Source organism: Filicampus tigris, chromosome 5 (assembly GCF_054856515.1).
Source record: "Filicampus tigris isolate MCC_2025a chromosome 5, RoL_Ftig_1.0, whole genome shotgun sequence".
NCBI lineage: Eukaryota > Metazoa > Chordata > Actinopteri > Syngnathiformes > Syngnathidae > Filicampus > Filicampus tigris.
The window spans coordinates 9,273,192-9,286,299 of NC_141221.1; the positions used below are offsets into that span (position 1 = coordinate 9,273,192).

A 13,108-nucleotide genomic window follows, 5' to 3' on the forward strand; every position below is an offset into this window, starting at 1 on the left:
CCTTTCGCGGCAAGATAAACTGAGCCGGTTGTGTTTTTGGTTAATGGTTTGGTTATCTCTCGGGGTGTCAAGGTTTACCAAAAATCACAGGTTAGGTACGTTTCCTTAGTTTGCACTAGGCAAAAGCAGAGCTTCAGTGTATGTGAAAACGCGCAAACCACTTGGCCACTGGGTTGCCTCAAAACTAGTCATCCATCATGAAATTGATCATAAAATTGATCATATTCAAACGCATGGGCAAATATGTAATATGATGGGGTGATTATTTGGGGTTTCCACGCAGAAAGAGCAAGAAGTAGAACTGCCTCATGCTTTAGTTGCAGATCAACTTCATAAACAAACAGTGCAGTTCACCTCCTGGCTAAAGGATGTAATAGCTAGAGATATGTTCAACGCTAGTTAGCCGTCATAAAATGCTAATACAATACTAGGGCAATTGCGTAATAATCGATTTTGGCCTACCATTTCACCTCTAATGATTATGCATTTATGTGGTTTCACAATTGGCACCTAGCACTGAGGGTAAACATAACTACGATGTGGTGCTTGATGAAAACCACTTTGGCCCTCCTGAGGTACAGGCCAATGTGATTATACTGGAGAGCTGCTATTTCACCTCCAGACTACCCCAAAACTCTTAAGTGGTTCCCAGCCTCTTTTGTAGTCATTACTACTGCTGTGATCCATGAGGCACTGTTTCCCCGTCTCTGAAACGCTTCCAAATAAAGAGGGTCTCTATGGTGAAGACTTCCGCATGTGTGACGGCCAGGTCAGCCTCCTGTACAATTAGGGAGAGATTATGAAAAGGGAGGAGAAGAAGAAGCAGTCAAGCTCCCCTTGTCGTTTGTTTTGCTGAGCGGGGTGCGGTTTTCGGATGTTCCAATTCCACAACAAATAACTCTAGTCACGGAGTGATTTACCGCCGTCTCCCATGATGGCCGCCAACGGGGACTGTGAAGGAACACAGAGTAGAGGCGACTCGCCCTCAGGCGATGCTTTTAATAGATCAGTCAGGCATAGGACCAAATAGCCAGGAAATGAGATTGGCTGGCGGAGACGGAAGCACAAACACCGCTGACGTGCGTGCGGCACCTTTGATCACTTTCAGTGATCAGGGCTATGCCGGAAAGACAGAAAGAAACAATCAATGTTTCTCAAATTGTGGGCATGGCTGCTAATCCCAGAAGTTGAGAGAAATCTGTTTAGAAAGTCTACTTCTTTGTATTGCGTTGCTAGTAGACACACACACATACATTATATACAGTATATACATTGTATATGCACAGTATATGTACAGTATGTAGGCTATATGTGTGCGTGTTATGCATGAAGACCCCTTCAAAGTTTGTAAACAATGTGACATCATTTATGGGGCGCAGTTTAACTGGAGGCAAAAACAATTAGCGCGCTCATTTGAAAACGCCGGTTAGCATATTGCAACAGCATTCTTTACATAGGAATGGACGCGAAAAACAGTCATTCGAGTAAACTCACTCTCTACCACCGTAAATGTTACTTTGACAATTTGACTCTGACTCTACATAATGTGTGTGTACACACGTGTAGAAATTTGGAATATATATATTAGGGCTGCTCGATTAAGCGATTTTGAACCGTAACAGAATTTTCTGGACAAAACGATTTTAAAAACGTTCAAATCGGCACGTTCGATTTTGTTATTTTTGGTATGTCTAAGCCACCGTAGTTTCCTCTGCATTTCCGCTTCCTCCCATGAGCGAGCAGTCAGATAACAACAACAACAACAACAACAATCCATGGCTAATGGCGATTCTGCTATTTGCTCAGGCAAGTGAGAATTTAGTTAATAAATCGTGCAAATATAGATAAGATAAGATAAGATAAGATAAGAAGGCCTTTATTGATCCCACAGTGGGGAAATTTTCAAATTCTGTAGTGTAGTGTGTGCCCTGCATGTACAATACAACCCGTGAGCAAGTTACTCAAGGTCTGAAAGGCATCCCTTTTTTTTCTCCTCTACAATGGACCTCTGGTCCAGCCGGACTATGCATCCGTACTTAAGCTTGACAGTGCATTGTATTTATGAGTGACAGTTTTGCACTAAACATTGATTTGTTTAAGTAAGACCAGGGAGAAAGGTGAAAGGCTAGTCACTAGCTGGTTGGCAAAATAACTTGCTGACAGACTGTGTGGTTTGCAGACTTGACTGACTACCTTCTCTCATGTTGATGATTTCGTTTCAGATGGTATACGCACTTTCTTCTTTCATTATTAGTTTAATTAAGAACAGATCTCAAATCTATTGTGTAAGTAAAACGCTGTTAATCCCAATGGATTGTTCTGTATGTATTAAGTTAAATTGACTGACATTTTGAGTTCAAAGAAAGAAAAACTAAGTTGAAATAAAAGACATTCAAAATACTTCATTTTTCATTATTTTTTATTTTACAAAGAAATCGTAATCGTAAAATCGGGTTTGAGAGAAAATAATCGGGATTTTCGTGTTAGGCAAAATTGAACAGCCCTAATATATATATATATATATATATATATATATATATATATATATATATTCCAAATTATGTCCATCCAGAACCTGACACCAATAATATCTCCCACAGGGATCCACATGGCTCAATAACCAATAAATGCCATCCAAGTAAGCTCCTTAATAAGGGGGGGTACAGCATCAGGCTTGTCCAGCTGCTAAATCTCAGTGCCCACCGCTGCCCTTTATGAGTGTACAGTGCACATGTCACTTATATTCTGTATATTTTGTGGCCCAGATGGCAGATTGAGCCGACACTGACGGGGGAAACCCCTTTTAGTGTTGGGTCAAATGTCAGCACCGCATCTGCTGCAGAAATCGAGCCACCGCCCGTGTCCTCCTAAGTGTTGCCGACCTGTTGGCATGGACTACACCGGCGACCATTGAAGAGCAAGGAACAATAACCAAGGAATATAATAACAGTATCGGCTTCATAGATGTGATAATCCCGCTACGGTTATACGATAGCTCTCCAAACACCTGATATTTGCTCGGCTTCTGATCTGTGCTCCACCTTTTCACGTTGTCTTTATTTACCTTTCCTGCGGCACAATTTTACCCGCTGCTGAGATTCTTCTTGTTGGAGCAGCTGCCTCTCGCTGTTTGTTTTGATTCCATTAAAGAGCCGTTGACTGCCTTTTGTCTCACCCTGCTCCATGTATTTATTGAATTATTTCTTTATCTATTTTATCTTTATGATAAGGTTTTAAATGTAGGATAAGAACAAAAAAGGCAAAGCGAGACAAATTGAAAAAAGTCGTAAAGGAAAAAAAAACAAAACAATTTGCCTAATGCAAGACAAAACAGGACGAGATATTTACTGACACTATTTACTCATCAAATCAAAGTTTTTTTCTTATATTTTTAATAAAGAAAATTAGCATTGTATTGTATAATGAAAATATAAATACTGTAAAACCAGGCGGTTTTGGCTGTACTCCTGCTTAGAGTCGAATGGAGTGAGTTATTTGCTGCATAATATGTAGATGTTTTACAATGTTGATGAAAGTGCCCACAGTGGTGCAGTTTCTCCAACAAAAGTCTCTCCAAGTCAAGGAATTGGTGGAAGGTGCTGTTATTCAACGTTAAACTTCTCCCAACGTTCTTACACAGTCTATCTTGTCCACATTCAGTGGAGTGATGTTGTAGTACAGCTTAATTATAAGGCTTTATTTTATTTGGTTTGAACTCTTCGACTTTTAAAAAGCGACTTTGTACCGAGCCCGCACATGACGGGCCCTTGCCAAATTAAAGAGCAAACTGTTAGCATTCTTCATAGAGTGCGCACTGCAGTTGACTTAAGACCAGATGGTGTGTTTGGACAGCGTGTCCACGTGCGGCGACGCTATCTGTTTGTCTTTGAGGTCTTGATGTGAGACGTTGGGCAGTTTGGCAGTTTTTTGTGGTTTTTTTTTTTTTTTTTTTTTTTCAGGGGCAGGCTGTCAACTGTTTGCTTTTTTTTGTGTGTATTTGAAATGCCCTAAAATGCTTCAAGATGATATCAAATCCCTGTCAAAGTAGGAATTGGTGTTAAGGAAGTATGTTGAAACGATCTTGAGGGAGAGACAAGCTATATATGTTGGCGGTGTTGTAGTCTGTGTGGTAAATGGAAGTTACGGGGAGTCCAGTTCCTTTTATTTGTCCCATACCGTCTGTATGTTTTGTGTAAAAGGGGGTCCTCGGTTTACGAAGGTTACGAACAGTGCGCAACAAAGTGCTTTAGTAGGTGAAGTAAGATGTCAACATTTTGAATTGATTTCTAAATGTTTTTCCACCTCTTTTGCAATATAACCTGTTGTGTCCTTACCAGGGATATAGTAGTTGTGAATTTCACATTCTTGTTAGTTTTTAAATGGTTTTGACATTTGTTTTTCAAATTGAGGTAATTTTAGTTAGTTTTTAAGAGTGGGTTAATTTAATTCGTTTTTTTTTTTAATTTTCTTTTTAGTTTTTATTAGTTTTAGAGTTAGTTGTATTTTTTTTTTTATATAGATGGAGTATTTGTGGAGCACATGATAAAAAAAAGTTCACAGAGTATTTTGGGACACAGTAAAGTACAATTCCCAAGCAACTATTTGATCTTCTTACTTCTGTATGGTCATAACGTAATACTGAAATAAACATATTTAAAATAAATCCTATAAGCTCATGTATGAAAAGAATTGACAAAAACGAAAGACAATTTTGCTGTAATTACAGCAAGTCTTAGTTTTATATGTGTAAAATGTATTTGGTGTTGTATATGGCAGGAAAAGTGGTGGTCATATGGGAGGTAGTGGTGTTGGCGGTGCTGAGGGAGCTTTTGAATGTGCCGGGGCAGCAGCTGCCGTCTTCCTCATTAACATGCGCACCTGCTCCTCGCTGCATTTTCCAGCAGGCTCGTGCGGCGCCTCACAACCACTGGGTCCCCGACCCCCACCCTTTGCCCCCCCCCCCCCAAATCCACATACACACTTTCTCTACTGGGAGAAGCTGTTAATGTGCAAGAATTTGTGGCTCAACAGGTTTAGGAAATACAAAAAGCACAACACAATGAGACAAATAGTGAGCCCCCGCTACTGTATCCCGCGTTTCTTCTTTCACAGTCCCCCACTAATGGCATATTTTTAAGCAATTGTTCTTTACACATAGTATGAGCGTGTAGTGTGCAGAAATAGTGTTGTGCTGCAACATGACAGGCAGCATTGAGGTCTGCTGGGATAGAGTCAACATAATTTACATAAAGAAGGGGCATAGAAGCTCCGCTGCTAAACTGCAGTAATAGCTGTTGTTTCGACAGAGGCAGAGAAAATACACTATGCTTATATTGTTATATACTCTGTTGTTGTCTGTGTTAAAGTAGCACTTGGTTGAAGGTTCATAATTATTGTAACATCTATACTAATTTGCTGTCTATAGAAAATGCTAATGGAATATAAATCCATTGGGGCTCCGAGGTCTGCACATTACTACTCTCGTCCACTTCAACCTGTGAAAGTATAAAAGTGTTCTGCACAATAGTTTGGATTTATTGACATAAAACGTGATCTCATCATGATCACCTCCACAAAATCAAAAATACCATGGCGATTGCTCCTCCACTTACATAAGCTGAAGCGAACAAGAGCATGAATGCGCACATGAACCCCGACTGGTTATATTTCGGACATTTAGCGACGCTAAACTTGTGTCAACTCTCGGGAGTCCGACGGCGGCCGGGAGCGAGCAGCAGGCAGTCATCAGGCAAGCATGGATCTTTATCCCTCCCCGGCTAAAAGTAGGATAACGACATGGCTAATTGAAACAACTAGCTTCAGGCCGTTAAAACAAAAGCCGCATTGGAACGCACCATTGCGGCTGTTACGTTCCAAATTGGACGGCGTTTTGTAGGTAGAAAATCTGGGGCCATTTCTCATCCAAATAAATGCGCACGTCTACTCATTCCCACTTCAGTCTCTGGAAATATCCTGACTGGTGTTAAATGCTTCGCTCGTCCTAACCGTGATCAGCAAAGAAGCAGTGTTTTTTTTTTTTTTTGCAAAGAGGCAGTGTGCGCTCGTCCCAGCATAGATCTATGTGGCTCTGCTCACTTACACATTTCCTCATTATCATATAATTCAGCCACGGAGAGGTAAATCCTTTTTTTTCCAGGACTTTATCCTGAAGATGTTGCTGTTTTTATGTTGAGATGGACCCAGTCCAGTACGGTCCAATCACGTGTGTGCTATTCTCTTTGCACCACATTTGTAATGATGATTATCCCCGCTTGTTTTTGACTTAGCATCTATTTTAGTGTTGACGTTCAAGGCTGTTGATTGCCTCATTCTTGTGTGAGCGCACACTGACTGCAGAAATGGGACACTTGCACAATGTGTTTGGTTGAACCAAATGGCAGACTTGGTTGGCATGTGACTGGTCACTCAGTCCACAGTTTACACAGCGGGCAGCCTAGCATATGATGTTTTCTTATTCTTGCCACAATCCCAAGGCTGGGTAATCCCCCTGAGAGGGCCGCTGTCTAAACACCCGTCTGTGCCTAAAAGAGGCGTCCGCCGCTCAGCCCCCCGACACACATTGGACCCCCTGGGAATGTTTGTGGCTAATAGACTGTCTGTCTGTGGTCAGGTATTTGGTGTGACAGTGGTGCTGCTATATTGTAGGAAGGAAAGTTGGATCATTTTTTAAACGCATTGAATGTAAACTTTTGTCATTCCACGTTTTGCTTATATATATATATATATATATATATATATATATATATATATGCTTTTATCGGCTCACTTTAACATAGTTCATGTGACAAAGCACACATATTTTTAAACGAAGCTCCTCACTTCGACGTTGTTGCTTGACACTGAGATGCCACAAAATGTTAACAAAGCACTACGTTTGTCCAAATGTAGATCCTCAACACACACTTTAACGTAGTTCCTTGGCACCAAACTGCCATAAGATGTGTGAAGCCCTGGTTTTCTGAATGATGCTCCTCAAGTCACTTCAACATAGTTGGTGCACGGAGTTGCACCAAACACTACGTTTGTCAAAATAAAACTCCTCAACTCATTTTACCGTAGTTCCTTGGCACCTAGATGCCACAAGGTGGTGGCAAAACACTTAAAAAAATAAAATGAATGAAGCTCTCAACTAGCTTCGACAATGAAGCAATGCATTTGTCTAAATGAAGCTCTTAAACTCACGTCAACATTGTTCCTTGGCACCTAGATGCCGCAAGAATGATGGTACCAGAGTTCTACGTTTGTTTAAATGAAGCTCCTCAATTTGCTTCAAGATTGTTCCTTGGCGCGTTGTTACCACAAAATAACGCCAAAGAACTTTTTTCTAAATCACGGAAGGTAGGTTGCAAAAAAAAAAAAAAATACAAATTAAAATCAAATTGGTAAAAGTCAAATAGCAAATAGTACATACACAGGGGATCACTATATTTTCTATAGGAACTTTTTTAAAAATGTTTTATTAGAACAACTTGGAAGTCAACCATCTTGATGGAAGGAATTTTGCCCAGTGTTGGATGGTTTTATGACCGAAGGAGGAATCATGGCAAAAAAATGTCACGCCGGCATGTCATGGCACTCCAGAGAAAAAAAATCTTGACCCTTTGTAAGCATCCAATCAGAGCCCTTGCTGGAGATTGCAATGATGTGCTGTGAAGCATCAATCCCTGTCAGCTGTTCAACCTTAGAGTTCTTTTGATTCACAGCTGCTGTGTGTATATGTAATAAAAAGAAGGCTGTGTAGGTATGCTTGTTGTTGTTAGCCTCATTGTTGCGTATCCTCTCGGGACGCCCCTCAGCTCCACTCATTGTCATTTCGAAAGTATCCTTTTCTCCCTCGATGTGGGAACTTATTGGCCGTTGTTTTTACGACGCAGACACGACCTGTGAGAAACATCACACGAGTTTTGTTCTCCTCAGCGTTTTACTGCCGAACAGCACATTGTTCACAGAGGGCAATGACGGAAACAAGAAGCTCCCATTTAAAGGCCCGTTTCTCATAGATGAGTTGCCCTGCTGTAAAAGCACCTTTTTTTCCAGAGACATGGGCCCTATCGGTTTAAGGCTATTGCCCTATTAGCTGATTTATGAGCACAGAAGGTTGACCCCAATAGAACTCAAAGTTGTGTCTTCCATTGAGTTGCCTCAGGAATTCCTATTGACTCGGGCTGAACAATTACTCAAATTCAAATCGACATCACAGTGTACTACAATGCATTTTTTGCAAATTGCAAAGGCTCAAATTCAGTGGGGAAACAAACCCTCTGTTTGATTTCAGCTTGTTGGTAGGCTTTATTTTTTACATCTATATAGGTTTTATTTATTATTTTTTATTTTTATATATATATATATATATATATATATATATATATATATATATATATATAGTTTCTAAATCAGATCAGTGCTTATTTTTGTTAAAAAAAAAAAAAAGAAGGATCTCATCGAGATCACAATTGCAATATTGCCGAAAGTAAAATCACAATTTGATTGTTTTTTCAAAATCATTCAACCCCGCCATCGATGGCTCTTTAATTTTTGGGGAAAAACATGCAGGGTTGCTTTTATGACATACATATTTAATTAGTTCCGTGACTCAATTTACTTGTACAACAAATAAAAAATGTAAGCCAAGAAACAGGATGAGCTCTTTGAGAATGATGACTGCATCCTGACTTGCATGCGAGGAGAGAGTCTTAAAACAACCTGAAGGCTGCTTCTAAGAAGCTTCAACTTTGTATTTGTCCTTAGGCGACGTCACATTTACACACATGAACAGACAACTGGCGCCACGCCATCCACAAACATCTTACTTTGTCTCACCATGGCAAATCAGAGGAACAAGTTCCACTTTCTTATCGTCTCATTAAAAAATAGATAGAGGTTGTAGTGTTGTCACGATACCAACATTTTGACTTTGATGCTATACTGTACCTCCATGTAGTACCTCGATAGTGAAATGATACTCCCGCAAAAACATTTTAAAAAGTGATATTGGTGTACGACATTAAACCTCCAATTGAATGTTTTCACTTTTAAAGGCTTCCAGCACCACATTGAATTGAAAAAAACAAACAAAAAAACAAAACAAAAAAAAAACCAAGGATTTGCTTGAATGGCATTATTCTCCTCAGGTGTCGGGATGGATATGCCGGAAGCAGGTGCCAGTTTCTCAACCCGTGCTCCACCGGAGCTTGCTTGAACGGCGCCACATGCAGTGTGGTGACCAAGGCCGACTCGGTGGACTTCAGCTGCGCCTGCAAGCCGGGCTTCACCGACCGCCACTGCCAGACACTCATTAGCAACGCTTGCATCGGTGCGCCGTGCCGCAATGGGGGCACCTGCCAGCTGGACGGCCCGCAGGCGTACAAGTGCCGCTGCCAGCCAGGATGGTCAGGTAACGGGAAATGTACTATTGTGGTTAGGGCTGCTCGATGATGAAAAAAATATGAATCACGATTATTTTAGTAATAATTGAAATCACGATTATTCAAACGATTATTTCTTTTTTGCTACAAAACAAGAACAGGTTTAAACATGTAAAAAATATCAAGACAAAATTCTTCGAAACGCGATAATAATTTTTGGACCCAACAACCTTTTTAAATTTATTATTTAAAAAGAAAATTTAAAGTGCAAATGTATAAATTAAAGTACGGTTTCCTTGTATAAACAAACAAGTTAACTTTCACTTAGTAGTAAACTGCTTGGAGTAAAATGCCAATTTTGAAAGAATAACAGACATGCTATTCATCTATACATTTAGATGTTTGTATGGAGCTTTTTTGTTTTGTTTTTAAAGTAATATTTACACAGAGTAAACAAAGTTAAAGTAATTTGCTTCTGATAATTTTTTAATTTAATATGCTGATTGGGTCAAACTAATTTAAATGTTGACTGCTACATACTAGTACGTAATCTATGCAATACTTCTAAATTACAGTAAGTGTACTGTATGTATAAACTGTAGTACAATATAATGACCAATAATATGTTTGCAAATTGCATTAGAAGCAATTTGAAACAAAAAACACAAAGAATTTAACTTCATATTATAGACTACACAAGAAATTTAACTTAAGTCACAGTAATAATGTTTAGCATGGTTTCTATTTTTGTGCTAGTAAAAGTAGTGTATATTTGGTATGAGAAGGAGGAAACAAATCCCTTGTGCCGATTGCGGACGACGGCAAATCTAACTCGGTGTTTTCTTGCTTTGTTGTATCATAACATCATCGTAAATCAAAAGATGGTTGAATAGATTCGTTGTGTTGCCGGTGGATGCAGAGACAACTTGCACTTTATATGTCTTTGCGTCTTCCACGGCAAACCCAAAATGTAACCAAATAAGCGATTTTGACTTGCCTTGCTTGCTTACAAGTCGTTTCTGTGGCGGGTCCTGTGCCATTTTTAGGTCTATTACTCTGTTAAAACGTTGAATAGGAGCGTGTGCAGTGTGACCTGCGGGGTGCGGGCTGGCTGGATGGCTGGCTAGCTAGCTAGCTAGCTATCTTGGGCGGCGCGGCGGAGTACAGTAACTCGTGTGCGCATGCCACAAAACAACTCAAAATTAGTATTAATAATCGTTTTTTTAAGATTATGACAATTTTGTAATCGTGGAGTGTAAGAATCGAAATCGTAATTGAATTTCGATTAATTGTACAGCCCTAACTGTGGCACTGTTTTGATTAGAAATGGAGTTCATACTCAAAGGGAGGCGTTATTTGTCTTGTGTGGGTTAGACCTGAAGGCCTATGATAACGCCACTTCGTGCTAAAAAACGTCTGAAAAACGGGCGTCCGCTAGTGACGGACTAACGGTTAGTGACGATTACATTGACGGATGAAAACCCATTTTCGTCGTTCATCAGTCCGTCTCGTCAATCGTCAGCAAAACGAGTGTCCGTTAGCGATGGACCTGTCCGTCACTCTGACGGAATGCCCACCTCTGTGTATTCCTAGGTAACCAGTGCCAACATCCTGACCCCTGCGCATCCAACCCCTGCGCCAACGACGGCCGCTGCTTGGCCATCGAGTCGGACTACATCTGCACCTGCACTCCCTTCTTCTCGGGCAAGACCTGCAAGCAGGACGTCAACGAGTGTGACGCCAGCCCGCCGCCATGCAAGAACGGCGGCACTTGCGTCAACGTGGTCGGCGGCTACCACTGCCGCTGTCCGGCTGAGTATGCCGGCGAGCACTGCGAGAACCGCTATCTGCCATGCAGCCCGTCGCCATGTCAAAATGGAGGCACCTGTGTCCAGAAGGGAGACACCAGTTATGAATGCACCTGTGTGCCAGGTAGGAACGTCACAAAATACAGGACTACTCCTAGCGTGCTTCATTTGAGACTGAGAATTTCTCCCCCATGGAAAGCTATGGGGAAAAAAATCCACCATTTTCTGTGATCATCATGAAATTGGGTGGACACGTCTATCATAACTAGACTCCATGACTCTTGTTTGAAATTGAACAGGAAGTTGGTCATTTGTGTTTTAATTGGCCATTTTTGCCATGTTAGTCCTTATTAGTTGACGATTTGAGGAAATACTTCTTGAAATAGTGACTCGGTGGACGGTGATGTCATTTCCAGCTGTTGGCTTGCACGTGTGCGTTTTGCTGCGGTTCAGTGTGTGAACAGGGCGAAAGCAGGAAGGCATCTGGTCTTATCAGAAAGGAAATGGTCACAGGGACAACATCCTTTGCGCATAGCACAGCCAGACTGTGGCGTACAAGGCCTCCGCGCCAGCTCGCCGCCTCCAAATACATACACCTTTACTGGAATTTGACTTGTTTTCACTGATGATGCTAAACTAATAATCGGCTTCTTTTGATTCACTTGGCACTTAACCCCTCTTTTGTTTGTTTCTTTCATACATCAAAAGTGCTCATTTGTTTCATAGTTTAAGACTTCAAATACGCGTCTGAGATGCTGAAAATACATTGAAAATTATTTAAACACACACACATTGCAAAATTTGTAAAGATATGTTTTAACGAAAAAAAAAATGATATAGGGGAACTACGATATAGCGGTGGATTACTGGGTAACTGTTTATTTTATATTATGAAATATTTTTTCATGAGTTTACATACGTAAATACGGAAGCATGGAACTGCCATTGAGATGTAAACCGTTTTTGACTGGACTATGTCGTTCGAAAGTGCTGCAAAGTTATTCAAACGTATTGACAAAGTCGTTCAAATGTGTTGGTGAAGTCATTCAAACGTATTGGTGAAACGTAGACAAAATACTAACAACACAACGCAGTGTTCATTTTCAAACTGAGACGCAAACTCTGCTTATGGTACAAACAGCATGCTTAAGGTTATCTTTACAGTCTCGATCCAGTTAATGCCCATAGATTCACATTAACTGTTCAGTTAACGTCGATACGCAGCAAAGGTGCCACAGACCTCAATCATACAGATGGAGGAAAGAAACAGTTGGCCACATTTAACTGCACTTTCATTACCGTGAATACCCCACCAGGGTATACGAAGAATAACTTTTTTTGAATAACTGACAACAGTCTGAGGTGTTCAGCCAGTTTTAACAATGGAGAAAATAAATAAACATTTGGCTTGTTGGCAGGCTTCACGGGGAAAAACTGCAACCAGAATATTGACGACTGCCCGGGTCACGAGTGCCAGAACGGCGGCACCTGTGTCGACAGCGTCAACACCTACAATTGCCAGTGTCAACCTGAGTTCACAGGTTAGTCAGGCAGGAGATCAACTATTGTGCTCAAGGGCTAGTTTGGATTAAAAAAAAAAAAAAAGAGCAACAATTGATGGGCCAGGTAATTCATTAATCAAAAAAAAGAAGAAAATAAAAGTGAAGATGTGCATGAGACAGTATGTAAAAAAAAAAGTTTATTTTCGGAATAATATTATGAATGCATTTTTTAAAAACTATTATTTGTATTTTATTTAATTATTAATTAAATAATTATGTAATACCTTGAATAATTAATATGTAAAATTGTTAATCTTACATAAGCTATTGTTTTTATTAGGTTCATTGAATTGATTAACAGACTGTCATGTCATGGCATGCGTATTTAAGCAATTTTAGGAAATATGGCTGA

The 13,108-nt window shown here is 40.3% G+C and overlaps 1 protein-coding gene across 4 annotated transcripts in view; it reads left to right on the forward strand.

Moving 5' to 3' along the window:
* The window catches only part of LOC147147184 (neurogenic locus notch homolog protein 1-like), a 73,352-nt gene that overhangs the window by 25,928 nt on the left and 34,316 nt on the right, over positions 1–13,108 (forward strand). For all 4 annotated transcript variants that reach the window (XM_086029791.1, XM_086029792.1, XM_086029790.1 and 1 more), the window contains 3 exons: positions 9,153–9,415; positions 10,980–11,318; positions 12,613–12,735. In XM_086029791.1, coding sequence (XP_085885917.1) covers positions 9,153–9,415; positions 10,980–11,318; positions 12,613–12,735 — 725 coding nt within the window. The remainder of the gene's footprint in view (positions 1–9,152; positions 9,416–10,979; positions 11,319–12,612; positions 12,736–13,108) is intronic.